General features: G+C 36.0%; 1 protein-coding gene across 1 annotated transcript in view; it reads left to right on the top strand.

The window, feature by feature from the left end:
* Positions 1–26272, top strand: part of LOC149803809 (uncharacterized) — an 83195-nt gene that overhangs the window by 43468 nt on the left and 13455 nt on the right. Inside the window, exons 10-15 of the mRNA XM_089953620.1 lie at positions 1089–1185; positions 2937–3003; positions 8571–8654; positions 12132–12253; positions 18686–18890; positions 25335–25410. Of these exons, the coding sequence (XP_089809746.1) occupies positions 1089–1185; positions 2937–3003; positions 8571–8654; positions 12132–12253; positions 18686–18890; positions 25335–25410 (651 nt within the window). The remainder of the gene's footprint in view (positions 1–1088; positions 1186–2936; positions 3004–8570; positions 8655–12131; positions 12254–18685; positions 18891–25334; positions 25411–26272) is intronic.

Genomic DNA, 26272 nt, shown 5'->3' with positions numbered 1-26272 from the left:
TGATGTTCACTTGAAAATATATTGAAGGAACAAGATAGACCGAGAACCACAAGTGTGCAATCTGTCAATAAATTTATCAGGAACAGTGGGTAAATTGTAATTTACACAATTAATTTTGGTTCAGTATGTTTTTTTAAACATTATTTTCTTCATGATTCAGCACAAAAGAGGCTGTTTCAGTTTGAACAAATTGTTTGGAAGCTGCAGCTTTAAAATAGAGTAACAGATATTACTTAAGAATGACCACAGCTTAGTTTTCCACGAGGACACGAGTAGGAAGAAAAATACTTAAGTTCCAGTATGATGCATAGCATATAGCTTCTCAGAGTTAAAAAGATCAGGAATTAAATAGCAAAAAAACCCTGAGCAATCCCTTTGACTGTAATAAGGTGAAAATGGTGGCAGAATTAAGAGAAAATAAAGATGCTGATAATTCATGAAGAAAAGTAATGGTCATGGTTATTGTTTTGGCCAAATACGTTGACAGAATTCTGGAGTTCAGAATTGGAGGAATGGATGCACCATTTATTCTCACTTGATTATATTTCTTACTGACTGTGTACATGTATGTATTTTTATTCTAACCTGATTATAATTCTTTCTGACTAATCGTGTATATATCTTTATTTTGACCTGATTATTATTCTTACTGACTATGCACATATATATGTTTATTTTCACCTGATTATAATTCTTACTGACTATACATGTATATATGTTTATTTTCACCTGATTATAATTCTTTCTGACTGTATACATGTATATATCTTTATTTTCACCTGATTATAATTCTTTTTGACTATAATACATACATATATATATATATATATATATATATATATATATATATATATATATATATATATATATATATATATATATATATATCTTTATTTTTACCTGATTATAATTTTCACTTTATAGATGAATTTATCTGCCCACAAGATGCACTTTGATTCATTGAATGCATTCATTATCCATTCTTTATGAGCTGCTTTGTTCAGAAAACCTGAAAGGATTCTTGATATGTATAGTCATTTGCTGACATCTCTGATGTATCTAATCTTGTGTTTTTGTGTCTTTTGCAGAATAGATCATTCAGATGTAGCAGCCTATTTCCCTATGAATAAAGTCCTTGATGGGTTGTTTAAGCTTTGCAACAGGTTGTTTGGAATTTCCTTTACGGTAAGAAGGATTTAATTTGAGAAGAAAGGTACCATATAGATTAAGACAATTAATGCAGACACAGCAAATGGTAATTGACTGCTGACAGTGTAAATACAGAGAATGGCAACTGACTGCAAATAATGTAAATACAAGAAATGGCAATTGACTGCAAACATGGTTAATACAGAAAATGGCAGCTGACTGCAAACAGTGTAAATACAAAAAATATGGCAATTGACTGCAAACAGTGTAAATACAGCAAATGGCATATGACTGCAAAACAATGTAAATACAGCAAATGGCAACTGACTGCATTGTAAATACAGAAATTGGCAATTGACTGCAAACAATGTAAATACAGCAGATGGCAATTGACTGCAAATAAGCAAAGTATTATGCAGTCAAAGTATTGAGATGCCAGCTGTTGACTGAGATCATACATTTAGTTGAAACACAATGTATCCCATTTTAAATAAGAACTTTAAAAGGACTCACTTAATTTTCTGATTTTGATTTTCAATGCCTAGATTGAGAAAGATCGGATTTTATATTTATCAGTATAAACAACCTGGATGCAAGCTTCTGTGTAGAGAAAACCATTTGTGATGTGTTATTTTTTGATCTACATGTGTCAAAAATGTATTGTAATGGTGACAGATGAAGATGACAGAAAGATGCCAATAATTCATGGGGAAAATTATGTTTATAATTATTGGTTTGGCTTGAAATAAAAAAAATATTGATGAAATTCAAGCTTCGGGAATTGAAACAAATGGGATACACTATTTATTCTTGTTGGCATTGTTACTGACAGGTGTACAGGTTGAGGTTGATAGGTCGCTCTCCACTGTTACCAAATTTCACCTTTTGACAAGCATGTTGTCTGTTTGAGGATCAATTCTTATGGTGAAGACTGCCAAAAACTGGGACTTTCTTAATCTCAGAATAAAACTCTGTTTAATGTAGCTTGTGATTTAATTGTTTGTGTAATTATGGCTTATTCTGAGTCCATTTAAATCCAGCTTATGAACTTGCAAAAATGCTTCAGAATAGATGTAAATCAGGCTTTTTTCTTGCCAATGTTCTAATAAATTAATTTTCCTCCACCTACACTTGTTCTTTCTTTAAATGAAAGTTAAGAAAATCTGATCAGCTAAAACAAAAAAAAATTTCATTGGCAAATATTTGAACACATTTTGTTTTTTTTATAATCGGCTTTGACTCTGATTAGATTGTCATTTGAAACCTGTGGTAATCATAATGAACTAGATACCTGCAGCATCAGGTAGATGCTGAATGCCTAAATAAAACTGATTCACACCAATATTTGCATGTTTGGATTCTTCTTTAAATAACATGATCACACAGGTCAGTTATTAGTATTGTCTTTTGCTTTAAAAGTTTAATTGCGTGCAAAATGGTTGAGTTAAATTATGCAGTATGATTGTTTAGAAGTTTTTCTTTTATGATAGGCTGCCTATATTCCCCCAAAATTAATGTCAGGATACCTGGTAAGCATGCTGGTGGATTTGCATCCCCATAATGGCCATGGCTTGTTTGCCAAGAACAATTGTAAGGAGATGAGGAAAATTTCCAATAATTTATTCTGAATTTAAAAGCATCAGAAGTTGGTGGCAAGATATGGAATAGGTTTTCTGATTGTACATTTACAAAAATTATATGCATATGCTTATGGCCCAACAAATTAGAAGAAGTTTAATACCATTGTTGTTCTTTTTATTGCTGTTTTTTTTATATTACTGTTACAGAAACACAGTCCTACACCTGATGTGTGGGCTGAAGGAGTTGAAGTTTTTGATGTGATGGACTCTGATGGTTAGTAGAGAATATATTTCTTTTGCATTTGTAAAGTTTGAACATTTTATATCATTACTACCATACCTGTTACTATTGCATAGCTGGTTCTTTTCCAGGAGGAAATTACATCAACTGAATAACAAAAATTTCAATTTCATCCTCTCATTAGGGTGAACGAGAAGATTCCAAAATACATGAATGCTCTGCAGGACATCCATTATACACTGTCCCTGCATGAATGTTCAACATCATTTACACCAAGAATACATAGCTACTGCTTCATGGGTTAATGAGTGTATAACTTTCTGTTTTGTGTGCTGTATTATTAGCAAACATTAGGGTTATACCCTGACTGAGCTTCATTCTTTTCTAATTCAGCTCTTGAGAGTTTTTAGCATTTGTTCAGTACATATGGTGTATGGCTTGGTATTTTGTTTGACTCCTTTTACCACTTCAAAGGGTATTAGTGTTTAAGGAAAAAATTGTGTTCTGCCCTAAATTGTATAAGCAAAGGATGTGTATTTTGGGATCTTTGCATAATTACTGTCTTTAGACTAGCATTTCTCTATTTTATTGTTCCTTGCGAATCATTTAATTCGCCTGGCCATTATCATCAATTATGCTATATTTATCTGTGGTAAGCAAGTCGCACACAACTTTTGGTTCATTTATCTAGTAGTAAGTTATCAAACTCAGATCCTTAATCCTTTAGGTTCGAATAGCCTTCCTTAACTATTTTTCTTATTGACCTACTGTTTTTTTTGGTTCAATATTACATTGCATTACTTCTTTAAGTCAGGCTAACTTGTATATTTTACAACTTTATGTTCTGAGCTTTGTGTTGCTTCCTTTTTATTTAATAACCTTGTGAAATCAACCCAAGCAAGTTTAATTTTCACTAAGTTTGCTTTTTATTACTGTAGACTTAAACCATGCATTTCCTTGTGTATCCTGTTTATGCATACAGTTTGAAAGAAAAAAATATTCGTTTCAGATTTTCAGCATATGAAAGCTACAGTGTCTAGGCAAGGTTTGGGTAAGTGTGGTCACAGGAAATTCCTCTGGGACACAAACACAGCATGTTTATCTTCAACATGATGTGAATGGACTGATGATTGTCACTTCTTTTGTCTTTGGTCAGATGAGATGTAGGATCTTACCAAGATTAGATGCACATGTAAAGTGAGGAAAATGGATTTCACGTTGTCTTCTGAGGGCAGACCAGCACCCTCTACAGCCCCACAGCTTGTTTAGAGCTGAAAGTGAGTCGTACCCTCCCCGTTCCCCTCCTGTTAGGTAAGAGCAGCACCCTTTCAGTCTCCATGGCCTGTTGTCTGCATCGAGATTGAACCCACTGGTAAATGGAAAGGTCAGATCTAAGTCTTGAGAAGGGTCTTCCTACAGTTTAGAGCCACCTGATGAGTCCTTGCCTGGTGACCAGGTACTGTGTACAGGGCATTGGGCATGAATCTTTAGAGCCCCTTTGATATGGCAGAGATTGGGCAGAGTCCCCTCCCATCTCAAGATTGCCATTTCATCTTGTGGGGGACTGGGAATTGGCTTATAGATGCCAGATTAGGGCATGGGATAGGATCAGCATCTGCTCTTCCCTATTAACTCTCCATATCCCTATTGGATGTGGAGTCTTCTACCACAGGGAAGGGATTGGCCCATTTCTAAATGCAGCCATTGACTGACACATCTTGGTCACATGGTAGTGAGGTTGTGGTGGTGAGCTGCAGCCTTACATTATCTCACAAGGCTTGGTCTAAAATGAGGGAGAGAGATAGACCTTCCCCAGAATGCTCTAGGTGGATGTAGAGTCACTGTAACTCACCTCCTGAGGTCACTGCTAAAAATGTGCATTAGCTCTGTGAGAATAGTTACTGATTCAAGTTCCTTCTCTGCACAGGTCTCCAGTGCAACAGAGAGTCATTGGGTCTCATTATCAGACCTCCAGAAGAGAGCAGAAGGAAGATTTCCTTTTCTGTCCTTGTTGATGCGCACGAGTTTGATACAGAACAGACAGATGTGGTAACCCCTCCTTGCAGGTCCCCTGCCCCATCTCAACCAACCCATCAAGGAGGCAGGGGAGGAAGAGGAATGCTGGCTCTTTGATAAATAGGTTGACAATGCCAAATGTAAGGGGTGGTCTATTCTTCATTCTACATTGCGACTCTTGGTAGTACTTCTAGCTGTTTGGTTGATACCCCTTCCTGACCCACTAAACCACCCACTTTGATACTAAAGTGGTTTAAATGAGTAATTCTAAATGGACCTGTGCTTGCCTTTCTGTAGAAACATTGGAATCCTTAGAGCAAAAGGCTAGGTCTCTAGTAACCATAGCCTCACATGCCTTGTTTTCAGCAGCCTTGTTCAGCCTGCTCTGGAATCTTCTGATTAATCTTATTGGAATGACAAACTTTTTGTTGCTTGATTGGGGTATTTTGCTCCTGGAAGAGTACCAGCTGTGCGGTAGCAACAGGTAAGTATTACATCATTAGCCCCCCTCCAAAACTAAATTTTTATCCTGTTCTGACTGTATTTCTTCTTTTTTAAAAACCCACAAAGCTAACATACAGGCAAACAGACAAAGAAAGATTTAAAAAGCATGAAATGTAGATTTGTTTTTAAAAAGGTGTGAAATGGCAGTTTAGTGAAGAAGCTGCAAATAAACAAGAATACTTGTAAACATAACAACAAATTAAATAGTAAAGAAATGCACTATTTACAATAAATTGTGGTCATTGGTTGAATTGCAAATAAATACACTGATTTATAATGAATTATGCTGATTGGTTGAATAGCAAGCAAATACACTAATCTACGATTACTTGTGTTCATTGTTGGAATAGCAGAAAAGTTCATTGATTTACAATAAATTGTGCTCATTGGTTGAATAGTAGACACATTGATTTACAATAAATTGTGTTCATTGGGTGAATAGTAGACAAATACATTGATTTACAATGAATTGTGTTCCAGGCAATGTTGATTGAAAGAAGTAAAATGATTTTTGCACAATAATTCAAGTTTTCAACCAAATGTGTGTGTGTGATTAGGATTTTTAACGTAGCTTTTAAAAAAATTCAGTCATATCACTACAATGTCTGCAGTGTGGCAGTTTAGTGATCTCTAGCACTGGGGCATCATGCTGCAGATATGTAGCATGATTTCCTGCTCAGTCACATTATCCTGACACTGATCAACTAGTCCTATCACTAACCTCTTAATGCTGAACACCTAGCGAGGCAGCTGCTAGTACCATTTTTATAAGCCTTTGGTTTGACTAGGCCAGGGTTTGAACCCATGACCTACTGAAGTCTGTTGATATAGGGGCAAGTTTAATAAGAAAATAATGGTTTCCGCACATTTAGTTTAGTTCAAGACTGTATACCAGGAGCAAAGGTTTAAAAAAAAACACCACCGCCCAAAAAAACAATTGTAACACATGACAGGTGTATCATGTACTATTCATGTTACTTATGTTTGTGTCCTATGTATGTACTGTTAAACCTGGCCCCATGACATTTTCTGAGAGGATGCACTTTGATGAGTACTATACCTTCTTAAAAAGAATAGTTAACTTTAGCTTTACAGACTTATTTTGTTTATAGTTTATTTCTCAAGCACTGTTCCTGCTTAATGATTGTATGCATCTCTATTAGTACCACACCATTGCAGCAAAAGAAAATAACTGTGACCTACATTTTTAAATTACACTGGGTTAAATTAAGGTTTAGCATTAATAGCACATGACCACGGGTATTTTGCATCTCTATACATACTGTCCTATCTCAGATCATGAGGTCTGGTTAGGAGATGTATTTTGGTGAGCATTGCTTATTGCAGATGTAGGTCATTTTGACCAGTAACTTGAATTTAGTGATGGGTTGAATTTTATATTTGTTCATTTTCTAGGTACTGTTCATGGTGATAAGTTAGTACCACATTCATAGGGCAGAAGAAGCTCACTGAGCTGTATTTAATTTTTTACTGGCTTTAGTTAAATTCTTCCATTTAGCTCATGACAACATGCATTTTGGCATGCAGTGTGCATCCTCTCCTATCTAGAATAGTGAAGCTCAGTGAGCAGCTATGCATCTTGAAATGTTTTTCACCAAAATTGCTAAAAGAGATAATTATGACCTATATTTTATTCTCCTTTGTCTTTGTTGAAATTTTGTGTTTAATATAGAGGTCTATAGCGCTCTTCATTACAGATCACTGCCATCTCACCTCTGTCTGCATCGGTTCGAATCTCGGATTCATCCAGTGTGGGTATGTGAGAAAGCTTGCCGGTAGCTTCTCGTGGGTCAGTGGTTCTTTCCAGGGTTTACCCAGGTTCTTCTTCCACCATTAATACTGGCCACCATGTATAGCCTATCATGTGGTGAAAAATGGCGTTAAACCCCACAACAACAACAACAACACCTTGCGACTGAAGAAGATCATTCCACTGTATATTTCTATTTTACCATTTCTCAGCAGTGCATTTGAAAGTAGGAATATATATCTTTATTCAGTTGTAAATTTTCCATATTAGGGCTTTACATTGTATATTGTGATGTAATACACTCCTTGGGTTAACTCTATTTTACATATGAATAAGTAGGAATTGAATGAGAGGACCGCATGCATTTCATGTAAGGCCTCAGCTGTAGGAATTGAACGAGAGGACTGCATGCATTTCATGTTAGGCCTTAGCTGTAGGAATTGAATGAGAGGACTGCATGCATTTCATGTAAGGCCTCAGCTGTAGGAATTGAATGAGAGGATTGCATGCATTTCATGTAAGGCCTCAGCTGTAGGAATTGAACGAGAGGACTGCATGCAATTCATGTAAGGCCTCAGCTGTAGGAATTGAATGAGAGGACTGCGTGCATTTCATGTAAGGCCTCAGCTGTAGGAATTGAACTAGATGACTGCATGCATTTCATGTAAGGCCTCAGCTGTAGTGGCTAATCAGAGTTAACCACTGATGCATGAACTTTGCTTATAATAGCCAGCATACTGGCTGCCACTCCAAGGCTACACAAAATCTGTGGCCTCACCCCAAACAGAAATCTCAGACTTCTTGGAATGGACACTAATTAAACCTTTTGAAGCTGATTATAAGAACACTAACATTTAAAAATAAATTATTCCCTGGCTTTTATCAACTTCACATAAATTGTTCTTTGTACAGTTGATAAAAACCAGAAAATAATTTTGTTTGTGTAATGATGCTTTGATAGCATAATAAATACTCTTGACTTTTTAGTTGTATGTCATTTATGCACTATGACAGGGACCAACATTTCATAGGTCAAGATCACTGTTGTCTGAATTTATTTTCTGCATGATAATTATTATATACATGCTGGCGGCTACTGAAAGTTTCACAGAGGTGAACTGTGTAATCAGTGATTTTACTGATTTGTTCCACTGTTATCTCTTAGGCACTAAGAGATTCATCATGCAAAGCACATATTGTCAGACAGATATTGATTTATCAGTGTGATGCAGCTTCAAACACCAGTACTGAGTTTCTGAATTGGAAACATTTTCTCTGACTTATGGTGTTATTTTCCTCTTCATCACAGGCTCATACTGTGGCACAATCTATATGGATCTTTTGCGCAGACCAACAGGAAAACGGAATGAGTGCTGGGTTGAAAGTGGAAGAGGTAAATTGTCACATACTTTTCTCTACTTTTGTTTTTATTTCTTTATCAAAGTAAGTGTCATTTGTCACAAGGAGAGTTATGATTAACCATGTGGCCCTGTCCATTTTCTTGCAGTGAGGGCTTCTTGTTTTGTACTTGTATCTTCATCCAGAGAAGCTTGTTAATAAGATTCCATGAAAACCACTCAACATGGACAAATGAAATATGGCAGATGTATTTGCATTCACATGGAGATGATTTGGTTAGACTTTTATGTTATTTTGTGAATTTTTAAGTTTTTGAATATTTTTAACTTTCGTTTACTTCTAAGTACAGTTAAGTAAAAGCTACTTGATGTAGACAAATGAAATTTAGTAGGCATGCTTGTATGCATATTTGAATGACTTGATTAGAATTCCATGCCATTGTAGCAATTTTTGATGATTTTTTGTACTCTTTTGTTATTAAAACCTTGTTAATTAAAACCTTGTTAATAAAATTAAGCTGAAAACAAGTTACGGTTGTCAAATGAAATTTAATTGGTATGTTTGCATGACCTCAGTCAATTTTCATGACATAGCAATTTTTCAGATTGTTAAAACTTCTTGGAGGCATATATGTTCCATAAAACAAATATAGTTTTAACTTTGTGATCCTCTACCTGATGAAGTTGGTCGGGGATATTGAAATCGGGTTCTGTCCATCTCTTCATCTATCCGTCACACTTTCATTTCTTCTTCTTATCCAGTTCTAAATAAGTTTGGAGATACCCACTGCCTTGCAGGACCAGCTATCTAAAATTAACAAACATCTTGGTAGCATTAAAACATGGCCCACTTACCAAGACAGATGTCAGACCAGAGTGGTTCACCTTGGAAGAAGAATTGGTGCCAAATCACATCATTCATCAATAACTATTTGTGTGAGTGCCTTGTTGGCATACATGCCCCCTCAAATACCCATCAGTTTTGTACTCTTTCTGAAATCTGATCAATCCCAGGAGTTTTTTCATAACACAGGAAGTACACTTTGTTGACAGGGTTGTAGTGTAGGCAAACATTTTGCAGCTCATTTGCTTATTTAATCATACAATAAGCTACTTGGTGTGATCTTAATGCTCAATGTTGATGGTCAGTAGCACTTCAGCTCCATTTGACCCAGTTGCAGATTAGTAGAGTAAATGATGGAATTTACAAAATTAAGTTCATTTGAGTAACCTTATTTTCAGTGTTTATCTATCTTCAAGGGTTTAACTCAGTGGTTAAGTTTGGATGGAGTTTGTGATGATGCATATATATTTCATATCTGGCCTTTTAAATAAATTAGAGAGGCTCCAATGGAAGAGGGAAATGCAAAACAGTTCTTTCCGGAAATTTTGCTTTGATAAATAACCAATTTTTCGCAGTTGAGTGATTTGGCAGTAAGGGCAAGAACAAGACATTAATGCTTGTGCCAATGTAATGTGATTACCTTTCAGCACATCAAGGTAACTGAGAGGCATTGCATAATATTGCATATTCCAACTGGCAAGAAGCCTTGTCAGGAGGGTGTATTAATAGAAAGCCTTGCCAGAAGGGGTACATGAATAGGAAGCCTTGTCAGGAAGGGTACATTAGTAGGAAGCCTTGCCAGAAGGGGTAAATTAATAGAAAGCCTTGTCAGGAGGTGTGCATTCATAGAAAGCCTTGCTATGAGGGGTACATTAATAGGAAGCCTTGCCAGAAGGGGTACATTCATAGGAAGCCTTGACAGGAGGGGTGCATTAATAGAAAGCCTTGCCAGGAGGGGTACATTAATAAGAAGCCTTGCCAGAAGGGGTACATGAATAGGAAGCCTTGCCAGAAGGAGTGCATTAATAGGAAGCTTTTACCAGGAGGGTACATTAATAGGGATCTTATAAAGAGGCCTCTGAGGGCTACATTATTAGAAGCCTTGCTAGGAGGGATACATTAATTTGAAGCCTTGCCAGGAGGGGTACATTAATAAGAAGCCTTGCCAGAAGGGGTACATGAATAGGAAGCCTTGCCAGATGGGGTGCATTAATAGGAAGCTTTTCTCAGGAGGGTACATTAATAGGAATCTTATAAAGAGGCCTCTGAGGGCTACATTTATAGAAGCCTTGCCAGGAGGGATACATTAATTTAAAGCCTTGCCAGGAGGGGTACATGAATAGGAAGCCTTGCCAGGAATTGTGCAAGGATATCTTTTGCAGAGATGGGACTTGTAGACACCATGATAATTAAATTAACATCTTCCTAGCAATAGTGTAGAACGCTTTTTGTTTTGGATTTCCCAAGTTCTTGGGACCACCTTTATATATTTTACTTGCTATGACATTAAATTTGCATACTTTCCATTCCAATCCTGACCATCAGTAAATTGTTCACATTAAAGCTCATTTTGCTCATTGTGACCTAGCGATGTGAACAGTTTAAATGCATAAAAGAAAGCTGCACACTGTAATTATTCTGTGCTTTTATCACTGAAGGTACCTGCTTCTTGAATAACTGCTTCATCAGCAGCTAATACAGGCTGTGCTTGTTTGACTTTAATTCCTATATGCCATTAACAGCAGCTCCTTCCTTCTAGTATCAAGTATTTTACTGAGCAAAAAATAATACAAATTCATTGTCACAAATGGCAGAGTAATCCACAAGAAATAAGATACAGATATCTTGTGGGATATTAATCTCTGTCCAATTTTGTCATTTCAATGATGAATCTACCAAATTGCAGATTCATTGCTCAAGCACTTCAGTTCTGGTATGAACTCAACATACCATGAATTTCAGTCCTTTCGATAGTTCACAATTACATGATATGTGCATACAGTGATTTTATTATTAACATGATAGAAGAATGTTATTGGAGGACTACATTTGGGTATTATATATAATCTTAAGGGGAGTTAATTTGTTTTGCTCTTGTTCTTTCAGTCCAATTACATGTAGTTATCATTTGTGATTTTTACTTTGGGACTCGGTAAAATTCGCCCGACCATATGGTTGAATGGTGGAGGACACAGGAGAAAATCTCAAACCTCAGATGGGCAATCATTTTGTCATGGCTTATTCTGGAGTGGTTGATCAACCCCAGGACCACAGAGGTGCATGAAGATTGTGCTTCAACTGCACCATCCAGGCCCCCACAGAATGAGTTACTCAGAACAGTAAAACAGTCACCTTTGAAACTGGCATTGATACATAAATATAAAAAACCTTTAATGGCTTCTACTTAAGAACTGGTCAGTAGAACTTGACAAAATTTCCTAAAGCTTCCCAGCATAAGGTCTTTCAAGTTTGGACAATAATTTTGATCTACCATCCATTAAGGCTGCCATTATTAAACAGTTGACAATTCTGTAATAAAAAGCACTAGAGATTTCTAGGCCAACTGCTCTTGCATGTAGCTTTCTGGTAAATAATAGCTAGATGAGTGATCTTGGGCACACTTGAGCCTTTTGTTGTGTACTCAGACTTTATCTTTTTTCCCCAACAGACAGGAGTGATATAGTAGGAACAACACCCATATCATATATCTTTGCAAGTTTTGAGCCATCGATGATTCCAAGAAGACCAGCACTTATGAACTACCGAGATGTCAACACATTGTTCCAACTGGTTAGTCATGCATTTACCTCATGTGTATGATTTGTGTGTTTGTATTGTATACCTAAAAAAAGTATATATATATATATATATATATATATATATATATATATATATATATATATATATATATATTTTCAAAATAATAATTCTGATTGACCCACAGTCATGTAAAGTTTTGTCAATGCAACATTTTCTTTTGTTTTGATTATTTGTCTCTTTTTGTTTATTTAGCCTTTGACAAAGACTCGGTGAGGGTCAGGTCTTTTGATGAGAGAGAGGGAGAGGTTTGGTTTGATTTTCTGGGTTTAACACCATTTTTCAGTACATGATAGATTGTGCATGGCAGCTATATTATTTGGAAGAAGAAAAACATGAAAATACCCAGGAAAGAACCATCAACCCACAGGAAGTTACTGGCAAGATTTCCAGCTGACTTGAACTAATGCAGACAGTGATGAGAAGTATGAGTGTTCTGTAACATAAACCACTTGGCCACCTCGGGTCCCAGAAGGAGGGAGAGAGATAGCGATGGATTAATAGATAGGATTTTTTTTCTTCAGGAAAGGAAATCAAAAGCAAAGTTTTGAAAAAGATGTAATCATGTAGCGCATATAATATGTGACTTTCATCAACTCGTTATGGTTCTTTTGTCTCATGATTTTAATTCTTAAATAGTTAAATGTCAATTGTAATTCATTAGTTTCAAATTTTATAAAGATTTATGCATAAAATTACTTAGTCCAACACCTATTTTGAAAGACCATATTCCATAAATATTTTTTCCTGATATGCTAATTATGCTGAAAGATATTTTGATTTAAACAGCTGTCCTTGAGAGAACTGCATGATTGAGTAAACCAAAATCATATAACACTTGTAAACCAAAATCATATAACACTTGTAAACCAAAATCATATAACACTTGTAAAACAAAATCTTGATTTGCAAAAGAAAATATAGAAATCTCATCAAATTGCAGATATATCAGTTATTTAAATGGCAAATTAAGATTTTTTTGCTTATTTAAATACACACAAACACAAATGTTCTAAGATAGGCATTGACACATTATTATTAGTTAATGTTTATTAGTTTTGCAAATGCATTAGCTGATGGACTGTTGAAGAACTGTCACTATCATCTTCCTTTCCATGCATTGATTGCCATCTTTAGGTCAGACACACAGAAAATAGGAAAATACACACAGGGAAATCTTTGTGAGCCAGTCGTGCTTGACAGTGTTTAATGAGCATCTTAGTCATGTTTTAATTCTGGTATGAAAATCCATGCATATCCTCGACACTTGAAATCGGCAATATACATCACATTTCCATAAGCCTTATCTCATTCGGAACTGCATATGCAGAAAAATTCTGTGAAAGTGCTACAGTAAATCTTTCATCATCAATCCCCTAAAGTTTTTTAACGACTTGTGTTTAATGATTTCTCATTCATGCCAGACAGCATCCAGAGTAACTGATGTCTCAGTGTTAGTGTCATGTTTCTTTTCTCCAAAATGATTTAGCAATGTTTTTATTTTATTGTTTTTATAGCTTCCCATGTCTGACACATTATTCAGATAATTGGCATGTTGAAAGACAGTAAATGCATCAAACAACTTGCAGTTGAACTTGTCAGTTTAACAGGTTGCATTTAGAAATTCAGATAAATGGAGCCTATGACATGGATTCTCTGTCAGGTATTTATCTTGGATTGAATACAGAGATATATCAGCTGAGTCAGCTAAGATCCCTACTTAATGCTGCACTTTGTCTAGAAAGGACACTAAGGAAATGAGTCAGAAAGAGGAATTTGTAAGAAGCCAGGGTGCTGTATAATGTGTTGGCCATGATATCTGAATCAGACTATACCACAAAACAGTGAGGTCTAAGAAAACAGCATGTTGTCATGATATCTGAATCAGACTATACTACAAAACAGTGAGGTCTAAGAAAACAGCACGTTGTCATGATATCTGAATCAGACTATACTACAAAACAGTGAGGTCTAAGAAAACAGCACGTTGTCATGATAACTGAAGCAGACTATACCACAAAACAGTGAGGTCTAAGAAAACAGCATGTTGTCATGATAACTGAAGCAGACTATACCACAAAACAGTGAGGTCTAAGAAAACAGCACATTGTCATGATATCTGAATCAGGCTATACCACAAAACAGTGAGGTCTAAGAAAACAGCATATTGTCATGATATCTGAATCAGACTATACTACAAAACAGTGAGGTCTAAGAAAACAGCACATTGTTTTGTTATGATATCTGAATCAGACTATACCAAAAAACAGTGGGGTCTAAGAAAACAGCACATTGTATTGTCATGATATCTGAATCATACTACACCACAAAACAGTGAGGTCTGAGAAAACAGCACATTGTATTGTCATATATCTGAATCATACTTCACCACAAGACAGTGAGGTCTAAGAAAACAGCACATTGTATTGTCATGATATCTGAATCAGCATACACCTCAAACTTATGTGACAGTGATGACAAAGAGCACAGCACATTATCAATTACAGCAATCATTGAAAGACACCATGCACTGTACTTCTAAAGGGTTCAATTTTGGGTCATTAGTTAGAATCTGCCAGAATGTTAGAACTGATAATTGCATTAATTTTTTTAAAATACAATTGAAAGAAATTCAGAATACTTTCATAGTAACTATATTCTGCAAGTGCAAGATGGTGAGTCGCACAATTTGCTTCACCACCATTCTTCCAGATCATAACAGGAGCTCCATCAGATATCATCCCATACACTTTCTGTATGGAAATCTTATTTGAATAAGCAAGAATTATTCTACAAATAGATTCATTTGTTTTATGAAACAAATCTTCAATTCACCATCCTTCTGATATGATATATAAAGCATAAGGTGTTTCGGTATTGATAAATCTGTACATTCATTTAGCATAGTCCTAAAAGCTGGACTCTCCTTCAGTTCTGATATGCTTTCCTATAACAGGTCTAATATCAATCTGATATCATGCTTTCCTGTAACAGGTCTGATATCTTGCTTTCCTTGTAACATATTTGATATGAATCTGATATGCCTTCCTGCAGCAGATCTGATATACAGGCAGGAAATCAGTTGCAGAAATGTGATCTTGGTACAGTTTTAAGATAAAAGCAGTTCCATTCAGATATATCAGTTCATTCAAAGACTGGAACTTGTCTGTTGGTGATTGTCTGTGCCTGTAAATTAATGTTTGTAAAAGGGGTGCTTATTGCTGCCTTTTCTGTAGCATTGTTGAAAATATTTTCCAGCATTTTCTATCTGCATTGTAGTTGGCCTTTAATGTATGCATATGGTCCATTTTAGCAGCATGCATCATAAGAACTGATTTTGTGAACTTTACTGATCTCTTGGTTACAAAATTGTTATTTTGTCCTTGTTTTAGGTATAAATTGCAGAACATAGCACATAGTTTACTGTCATTGCTTATATTTCCTGAAGTCCTTTAATTTTCTTCATAATTGGAATGAATCAATACAAAGCAAAGGCAATTCATTTGGTGATGTACACACTTGCTCCTTGACCTTGGAGTCAAGGTCACTATCATAGAAAATTTGCATTAAGGTTTTGGTCAAAGTTTTTTTCATTTGCTTAAAGTACTTGATGGGTTTTCTTTATCATTTGGATGAATCATTATGAAGCTAAATCAGTTCATTCTGTTATATGCTCACCCAGCTTTTTGACTTTTGGTTCAAGCTCGTGTTTTATAGCAATGTTTTGATCATGGACTGGGCATGCAGGCCATGGCCTTTTTGTTTCAAGGTGTCATTAAGTATTATACCTATAACAAAATAAATCTTATGTTCTTTGTGTACAGAGAAAGTCTTGTCTGCTTGTAAATAATTTTATATTTTTCTTAAAGTGAATTTGAGCAGTTTTGTTTATTTTTAGCATGTGGCATCTTGATTCAGTTCAGTCCAACCAAAATTGATAGAAAAATTGCACAGATAACCTTTTATTGTAGACTAAAAGAAATCAGTTTGTTTGAAAACTTTGTTTGCAAATGTAGATAACCTGATTATATTTCAGACCATTACCCATGTACAAATATTTTACACAGTGTTGAACTTTTTAGACTTGGACGTTTATTTTGACAAGAAAACCTGATTAGCAAAAAAAACAACTTGAGGTAGAAAAATGGAATTTTGTAGGCAAAAAGCTTTATATGTTGATGACCGAATTTAATTTTCAGGCTATAACGTGTTTTTCCAAAATTAAAAAAAAAAACTTTTTTAAAATTTTTTTTGTTGAGATGGAAATTTTTTTAATTCAAAAATATTTTTTAACATGTTATCCTTGAAATTACCTTATTGTCCACCTTTCCTGGTGCCTTTTGTCCGGGATTCGATTTGTAAATGCATCAAATTCAAACATTAGCATTGAAAGTTTCAAGCCAATACTGTATTTACTGTATATGTTAGGACCCCATATTTGTTGGGACATCATAAATTAATTTTAACGGTAATTTTTTTTGTGCACTGTATGTTCTGGGGCACATAGTTTCTTTCGAGTTTTAGTTGTGTGACACGTTTTAAAACATTCAAAAATTACATGTCAGAAAATGCACTCCAGCTGAAAATTTATTTTAAAAAATTTAAAACTGTACTTGAGATGAAACTCTTTAATCCACTGCAGCAACATCTCATCAACACAACCTTTCTCTTGCATATGTACAATCCATTCTTTCGGTGCATGAATATTTATTTTAGCTTTCTCATACCATGAAAAATTGTTAGAGGCAATACATCACCTCAAGCGGAAACTGCAAGGACTAAAGTCAGATTTTTTCAAATCTGCACTAGTCTTGCTAATTCTCACTCTTTGGACCCCATCTTATCATCAGTCCATCCAGGAATGCGATCAAAGTACAACAGAATTTCATCCATGTTCATGATCATATTGTCAGCAAAGTCATCTGCTTCTCTTCTAGCCTTCACAAGTTCATCACATGATTTTATTTTCTCCAGATTTTCTGGGTGATGCTGGGTCATCGATGTCCGTGCAGGAAGCACTATATTGTGTCACTTTAAAAATTGTTCCATTGTTTCAGTTTATTTTCAAAATTCCTGTGAATACCAGTGAGAAGGAACCAAAGTTAGCTTCCATATCTTGGCCATCTTTGTATATCCCCCCCCCCAAAAAAAAGCTGCACACTTAACAGAATCCATAGTTGGCTTCCGAGGTCAGCTTGGTTTGTCATAAAATAACCTTTGTATTGATATCCTTTTTTTAAAAGATGGCTTCAGAGTATCCAAAGTCAGCTTGCTTTGTAATAAAAATAACCTTTGTCTTTGATATTCTGTCAGTAAGTTCAAATAAGGAGTTCACTGCTCACTGCTAGTTAATTCACCACCCTGGCTTCTGTGTGCTTGGTATCTGTAGTTATAATTAATACAAAGGAACAAAGGAGCATTGATGTCTGTGGGTAAATAGTAATGATACTTTTGTAACCCGTGCTGGCAAAAAGATTGTCACTTGCACTCAGGTGAATGTGTTTTCAGATAATGATTTTTATTTGTGATACTGTCATACAGTAGACCTGGATATAATTCAGTCTTGGTTATTTTTCACCTAACACGATGTGATACATGAATGACAGTTGTCTTCAAGATATTTGTTGATTATTTCCCTCTTGTTTGCAATTTTGTTAGATCTAGTTTTCATTCAGATAACATATTCAAACCTTTGAGCACAACCACACACAATTTGTTTCTCAGTGTTCATGTCCATGAACAGTGTGGTGTGTGTAATCGAACATAAGTGATACACACTACAGTATGGAAGCCTATGCTACTTATACGGATTTTGTGGATATATTTTATTCTTTAATGCTTATGTTGAAAAAAGGAATAAATGATAGCAATACAAGTTTAGTTTCTTTCTTTTTGTTATCAAATAAGTGTTTTGTTTATCTATTTTATTGCATTGTCCAGTGGGGCAGGGAGCACAAATGCAGTACATATTTTTGTTTTCTTAAGTCTTGGGACATGTGACCTAGGTGAGAGAAAAAATTTCACCATAAGTTCTGGGACAGGAAAAAAAATTATTATTTTATCCTGTCCCAATATATATGGTATATACTGTACATTTCTGAAAGATTTTTCTGGTATTCATTGCCACATGTTTTCAAGCAAATATGTACTGTATCTCTCTAAAAGATTATAATAGTATTCACTTCCATACATTTCTAAACTAACAAGCAAGATCAATGCTGCAGTAATTATATTAATTAGGTAGGTATTTCATTGCTAACACTTAACATAAATGTGAAGATCTGCATCAGAGGTAGGAAGCACATTTTGAATATCAACTGGTTCATCATTCATTATGATTTGAAATTTGTGGTTTATCTTGTCCATGAAAACCATACAAATTTTGTCATTTTGTCATTTACATAGATGGGATATGCCTTGCAGCAAGTGTTAACAAAGGTTCCTTACAGTGAGATTGCAGGCCAAAGAAACATAGAGTGGGACGCGCTGCATGTTTGCTCACAGTTCATGAAACACTGGCTCAGTTACCCAAAGTTTGTACAACAGATCAGTGCACACCACGAGACTGGCAAACAGCTATCGGATCTCATGGTGGAAAAGTTAATCAAAAGTGAGTGGGTTATCATAGTTCACAAGTCCATGGTGCATTTTGTGTGTGTGTGTGTGTCTGTGTGTGTCTGTATCTGTGTGTGTGTGTCTGTGTGTGTGTGTGTGTGTGTGTCAGAGAGAAAGCAAGCATAGGTCATGTATAGAATTTTTGTATGAATGATGAATGCATTCATCCTTTCACATACCACATGGCAAGAGTTGTCATAGTTTAAACTTCCTGACATAACTATTACTGTATTCTTGCAGCATCATTCTGACAAATAAGAAACTTATCATCTGTTTAAATGAGGGTGGACATAAGAAACTTATCAGCTGTTTAAATGAGGGTAGACATAAGAAACTTATCAGCTGTTTAAATGAGGGTGGACATAAGAAACTTATCAGCTGTTTAAATGAGGGTGGACATAAGCTTATCAGCTGTTTAAATGAGGGTGGACATAAGAAACTTATCAGCTGTTTAAATGAGGGTGGACAAATAGAATCTAGGCTATTCATTTGGAAATCAAACTTTAGGATCAGAATTTTTAAGCAGCAGTGAAGCTTTGCTGAGCATTTGCCACATTCTAAACAGAAGGCAGGGGTGGGATTGGGTGTATTTTCTCACATGCGGAGGTATGATTTTTTAAAATGTATTTGTGAATAGGAAAGAGTTGTCAATAACAAAATTTAATTGTATCAATATGGACATGGCCATCTGATAATCCATCCTAAACAAATAAGATTAGTGTACAGCAGCGGTTCTTAACCTTTTTGGGTGGTGAACCAGGTTAAGTTTGTGGTGTTAACTATGCCACCCATCAAATGCTATAAAAAACACTTGGGTAGGAAATTGGTTGGTCTAGATGCCCCACTCAAACAGCATGGTGACCAGTTTTGGTTCATGCCCCATGGGTTAAGAACCACTGGTCTACAGTAAACAATTTTCTTCTTTAAATATGTTACCCAGTCATAATACCTTAGGGGAGAACTACTACTACCTCACAATTCCAGCCCTCATAGATAATACTTTTAGCTCAGAAAGACTAAAAGCTATCTGCCTACCAAGGTGGTGGTTGGTCATAGTGATCTCCCTTTGGTACAGGGATTGGCACCAAATCCCAAGAATATCTCAGTTACTTCTTCTGCTTGTTCTAAGAAGTGAGATCTTGTAACAGCGGGAATCTACTTGTAATATATATCATTACAAGTTGGAGGAGTTTTTCACTTATAATAAAAGTATAATCCATCTATATTTTAAAAAAATTCCCTTTCTATGCTACAAAGTCCTGCTTTTTGAACTATAATTATTTTTTTATACGCATGCAGGTCTCTAGTGCTAATAGAAAATTCTTAATGCATGTGTAATTCCACTATGAATGGATTCATTCAGTTGAGTTTTCTATATGAAAGCATTCTTAGCGTCTGGGTGCCAGACATCAATGATTTATTTGTACAAGCCATGCTTGAGTCTTCCTAAAAGTAGTATTGTAAATTATATTATACCTGGACACTTCATTGCTTTTATTATCTTATCTGCAATCACTAATTTCCAGGTAAAATATCATATGGTATAGCTCTGCACCCACCCACCCACCCTGTGTTCGAATGGTACCTCAAAAGCTTCCATATCTTATCTGCAATCACTAATTTCTAGGTAAAATATCATATGGTATAGCTCTGCACCCACCCACCCACCCTGTGTTCGAATGGTACCTCAAAAGCTTCCAGTATATGACATCCATTTTGGGGCCTCAGTTCTCTAGATATGTCTCTTAAAGCCCTCTGAAGCCTCTGCCTTCCAAGAGGCATGTTAGAATTAATGAGATCTGACTCGTATGTGCTGTAGATATGGTGGCCCACCATCATCGACATTCTTCTCCAGCTACCTCACAGGTAGCACAAGAGACGCCTACTTTACTACCTTTACCTTCCTCTATAAATGACAGAACTGGCATTGAAGTTCCCTCTGCATTACTAGCTCTCACTTGAATGACTGAATTTCCCCTTAGCAGGATTGAGATGATGTTTCCTGCCCAATCCCATTGGACTTCTGTCCTCTTTTCTCTATATCACCTTCCAGAACTATAGTTCTGACATCAGGTGAAAATTAGCTACAGAAGAATCTGTTTTTAGTTGCTTCCACAATCGGAATCTTTATGGGTCACTACTACAGGACTCATTGTTGACAATTTATATTGACCTTGCCACCTCAGGGCTGAACTCCATGTCTAATGTTTACAGCAATGAAACAGTGAAGCAAACAGCCAAAATAACCTGGACTGGTTATGTGGATAAAAAATCATGTAACCCATCACTGCATAATAAATCACATTTCTCCCAAACACAGATGACCAGCTTCCGTTTCGACTGGATTAGGTTCTATACAATGGATTGTTGGGACCTCAACCACAACATATCCTTGACAGATCACAATATCAGTTCAAGGTGCCTCACAAGTTTAGTCAATGAAACAAGAGGGGTATATTTGTAAGATGGTTGGCTTCATAACAGACACAACATACTATAGCATAATAGCAGGTATGAACTTACAGTATGCAGGGAAAAGATGCAATGCTGCTTCCAGTACATTGAAATGGCCAAATGTAGATACATTCAACACCTTGGTTTCTGAACGTGATACAGGAACCAAAACTATCTAAGTGTATCTTCATTGTCATTACTCTGCTAAAATAGGAATACAGGACAAACTTGGTCAGTAGAGGAAGACAATTGATTATAATCTTTGTGGTTTACACAGTGTACTTTATTCCAATAGAGACATTAATACCACAATAGCTAACTGTCTAGATTCTTCAGGAAGAAACAGTTAGCACCCATTACAGTTAAACTTATCTGTTCCGTAATCACTAGAACACTGTGCTATCATAGAAGAGAGGATATCACATGAACCTGTCTGATCTTCTGTTTGTTTGGCTTTCACCTTGTCAAAGGCACTGCATCCTTGCCCAAGTGGACTTTTCATGGGGATTAACCTGGCGGAACAAGACACAAGACTGAACTGCTCTTAAGAGTTTAATTAGTTTACCTATCATACAAGTCCTGCCTCCTCTGTACTTGGCAGCTGGCAGGCAAGATCAGCAGTACATTTCTTGGTGGACCTATCTCTAATTACAGTTCCAACATCATGAATCAATATTTCACATGACCCCCCCCCACTTGCAAGGTTATCATTGACTCACCTTTCTTACAAAACCTGCTTCCTCATTTGCATTTGCTATGGCAGGCAGTATGATCGAATATATGCCTTATCAGTGGACCTGAATTACATGCAGTTCAAACAAGACAGGTCAGTTTCATTCATGACAGTACCTTCTTTCATTGCCAAGAACAGGCTTCTGTCAATGCATAACCAGATTTTTGTAATGAAATCACTATATCCTCTGGACACTTCAGCTCAAGACCACCTACAGCATCCAGTACAAGCATCGAAATGGGCTGTAGTGTTGAGGGAGGTTACACTTAGTTTTACTTGTCAAACAGGAACTGGAAGAAGAAATATTATCACAGAATTTTCATCCTGGATAAATTGGGCTATTCACTCTGCATATCGAGAAATAACCCCAGCACAAATTAGTTACACATTTTACATATCTAAGGAGACCGAGATGGCATATGGGTTATTATGATTGGGTAATGTATTTAAAAAAGAAACCAATTTTTTCTAGTAAAATGTGTTTCCTTGAGAATACTTACCAAATCATAATACACATACACCCTCTGATTTGGTGCCAATCCCTATTCCAAGGGGAGATCACTCTTCCTGACTGCCACTTAGGTGGGCATATAACTTAGCTTTTTAGCTACAAAATTTTAACCTGGAGGGCTGGATTTGCAAGGTCATAGTAGTTCTCCAAAGGTATTATGATTGGGTAAGTATCCTTGAAGAAGCATTTTACTAGAAAAAATTAGTTTCATTGTCAGTCGTATAGTGTCAGCAAGTGCACTTATGTACGATAGATATTTCTCACATTCCTACTTATGTATGATGATGTTTTAAAATGTGAAAAATGATGGGCCTTATAGTGAGACCAACTTACACTAAAGTTCACCATGACCATACCTACCTTATAAAATGATTTATGTTATAAAGATGGGCTTTATAGCAGGACTAACTTACAATGAAGTACACTATGACCATATGTGCCTTATAAAAGGATTCATGTTATAATGATTATCAAGTATACCATGCATATAACAACATACTAACATGGGATCAACTATGACCATACCTGCCTTATAAAAGGATTCATGTTATAATGATGGGCCTTATAGTGAGACCAACTTACAATGAAGTACACTATGACCATGCATGCCTTATAAAAGGATTCATGTTCTAATGATGTGCCTTATAGTGAGACCAACTTACAATGAAGTACACTATGCATTAATTTTACAATTAAAATATTAATATGGGATCCAGAACCATACCTGCCTTATAAAAGGAGCTGTGTTGTAACGAGTGATGTCAGTCTTACAAAGAATTTTTAATGCAATATTATTACAAAATCCTTGCAAAAGTGTTTAAATTTTTATTAATTTTTTTTTTACTGGTAACTTAAACCAGATTATTGTCATTGGCCTTGTCTTTTTAAAACTTGGGAGGCAGAGGCAAATAAACTTGTCATATGATGGAATATATGTCACTATGCATATAAAAACAGAAAAATCAATTCAGTTTTTAAAAAGATACTCAAAAGCCACCTTGATAATTATATTTCATAGCTTGAATACATTTAATTTTCCTGTTTTTTGTTCATCCATGTTCAAGAGGCAGATTATTGGCTTGGTACTACTCTGTTGCAGGGGGCCCGGAGTGGCCGAGTGGTCTAAAGTGCTCTCCGTTATGAATCACTGTCATCTCACCTCTGTCTGCATGGATTTGAGTCAATGATTCGGCCAATGTGGGTATGTGAGAAAGCTTGCCAGTAGCTTCTCGTGGGTTGGTGGTTCTTCCGAGGGTTTTCCTGGGTTCTTCCTCCACCATTAATACTGGCTGCCATGCATAGCCTATCATGTGCTGAAAAATGGCATTAAACCCCATAGCAACAACAACTACTTTGTTGCACAAGAATTTTGTGCTGTTTGGGTACTTGTTTTCCCCCCACATGGGGAAATCAATTTGCCATATACATCCAAAAGTTTTTTCTGGCTTGAAATATAAGGCAGAGGTTGCTCCAGTTGCTTCAGGTTTATCACTCAGTAGATTTGTATGTGTATAATTCCAGAACCTGTTTACACTGTTGATTCTAAGTCGGAAATAAAGTTGCTTTATTTGGAATATTTTAAATTCTGTTCTGCAGACGGTTTTGTACATATCTGGTTTTCAGCAGGTGTTTCAATAGCTTTTGGAATAAACAATTAAGGTCAGCAATAATCTGCTTAAATTAATTCTGTTTGTTCAAGTCATCTTGCCTCGTAAAACAACCCATCTAATGCATTGTTTGATTATGTGCTTGACTAAGCTGGTAATTGTGTATTTTAGCACAGCATCAAATGGGATAAATTGCATATGACTTGAAAAAAAGATATGTGTATGACATATTTGGACCCAACACTAAATTTGCTGTATCCTCTGTCTCCAATATTCACTCATGCATTGATCCCAGGATATCGGATTATTGAGAAATTGTTGTAGGGATGACTCCATTTGCAGGGCAGATTTTGCTTTGGGTCATCTCCAAAATATTGGAAGATGTGACAGTCACTGAAATTTATTAAAGGCAACTTCTCCTTGTCTGAGCCTGTTGTTTACATTGATACATATTAGGTACCACAACTTCTGATTGCTTTTCTGCCTGCTAGTCTGAGCCTATTGTATACATTGATACATATTAGGTACCACAACTTCTGATTGCTTTTCTATCTGCTAGTCTGATCCTGTTGTATACATTGATACATATTAGGTACCACGATTTCTGATTGCTTTTCTGCCTGCTAGTCTGAGCCTATTGTATACATTGATACATGTTAGGTACCACAACTTCTGATTGCTTTTCTGTCTGCTAGTCTGAGCCTGTTGTATACATTGATACATATTAGGTACCACAACTTCTGATTGCTTTTCTGTCTGCTAGTCTGAGCCTGTTGTATACATTGATACATATTAGGTACCACGACTTCTGATTGCATTTTCTGCCTGCTGGTCTGAGCCTGTTGTATATGTTGATACATATTAGGTACCACAACTTCTGATTGCTTTTCTGCCTGCTGGTCTGAGCCTGTTGTATTCATTGATACATATTAGGTACCACAAATCACCAAATTCCATGCATACATAGATGCATATTAGGTACAACAAATCACCAATTTTTATGCATATGTAGATACATATTAGGTACCACAAATCACCAGGTTTTATGCATACATAGATACATATTAGGTACCACAAATCACCAAATTTCATGCATACAAAGGCAAATTGTTCACTCCATCAATTTCTTTTCAGGTTCCAAACCATTACCAGCTTTCAATAAGATGCATGAATTATACCTAAGTGCTTATGATATGGCAGCACATAGCAAGTAAGACAAACCTTTTAACTGTTTTTGAAGATGGTATTTTCTTTTTTATTTTTCTCTCCAGATTAAAAAAAATGGGATGTTCTTAGTTATTTATCCTCCATGAAGTTTATGTCTTGTCATTGTCTGAATCAACAGCTCCCATTAAAGTTGACAGGTGTAGGGTGTGGTTGTATAAGCAGCCAGGTGTGGGATGGGAGTTAGAAATCCCTAATTACACTCATGTAAAAGGAGTGATTATGCCTGAAACATTAACACAATATTTTGCATTTTACTATCCAGCAATATATTTACAAATTTTAGAACAAACTCTTTTTGAAATATTTAAAAGCAGTTTTTTAAAAAATACATTATATATTGGAGTCTAGCATGTTTTTTTTTGTTAACCTCTTAACTCACCTGATTGTAAAGCTATGTGAATTTGTGGTATGGCCTGGCATCTGTCAGCAATGGCTGTTTTCAGGTTCTTCTTTGAACAAAAAAAACAAAAAAACAAACTCTACGTATATTTCGGGGCCCCAAGTGGCCGAGTGGTCTAAAGCGCTCTCCATTACGGATCACTGCCATCTCACCTCTGTCTGCGTGGGTTTGAGTCTAGGATTCGGCCAATGTGGGTGTGTGAGAAAGCTTGCCAGTAGCTTCTCGTGGGTCGGTGGTTCTTCCTGGGGTTTTCCCGGGTTCTTCCTCCACCATTAATACTGGCCGCCATGCATAGCCTATTGTGTGCTGAAAAATGGCATTAAACTCCACAACAACAACAACATCTAGGTATATTTCAATCAAATTTGGATGAGCAGTTCCTGGCATGAAGACTTTTAAGTTTATGTAAATGATTTTCATCTGCCATCTAATATGGCAGCCTTTG

The sequence above is a fragment of the Sinohyriopsis cumingii genome, chromosome 3 (assembly GCF_028554795.1).
Source record: "Sinohyriopsis cumingii isolate HCF-2022 chromosome 3, ASM2855479v2, whole genome shotgun sequence".
Classification (NCBI taxonomy): Eukaryota; Metazoa; Mollusca; class Bivalvia; order Unionida; family Unionidae; genus Sinohyriopsis; species Sinohyriopsis cumingii.
This window is presented reverse-complemented; position numbering and strand designations above follow the sequence as displayed.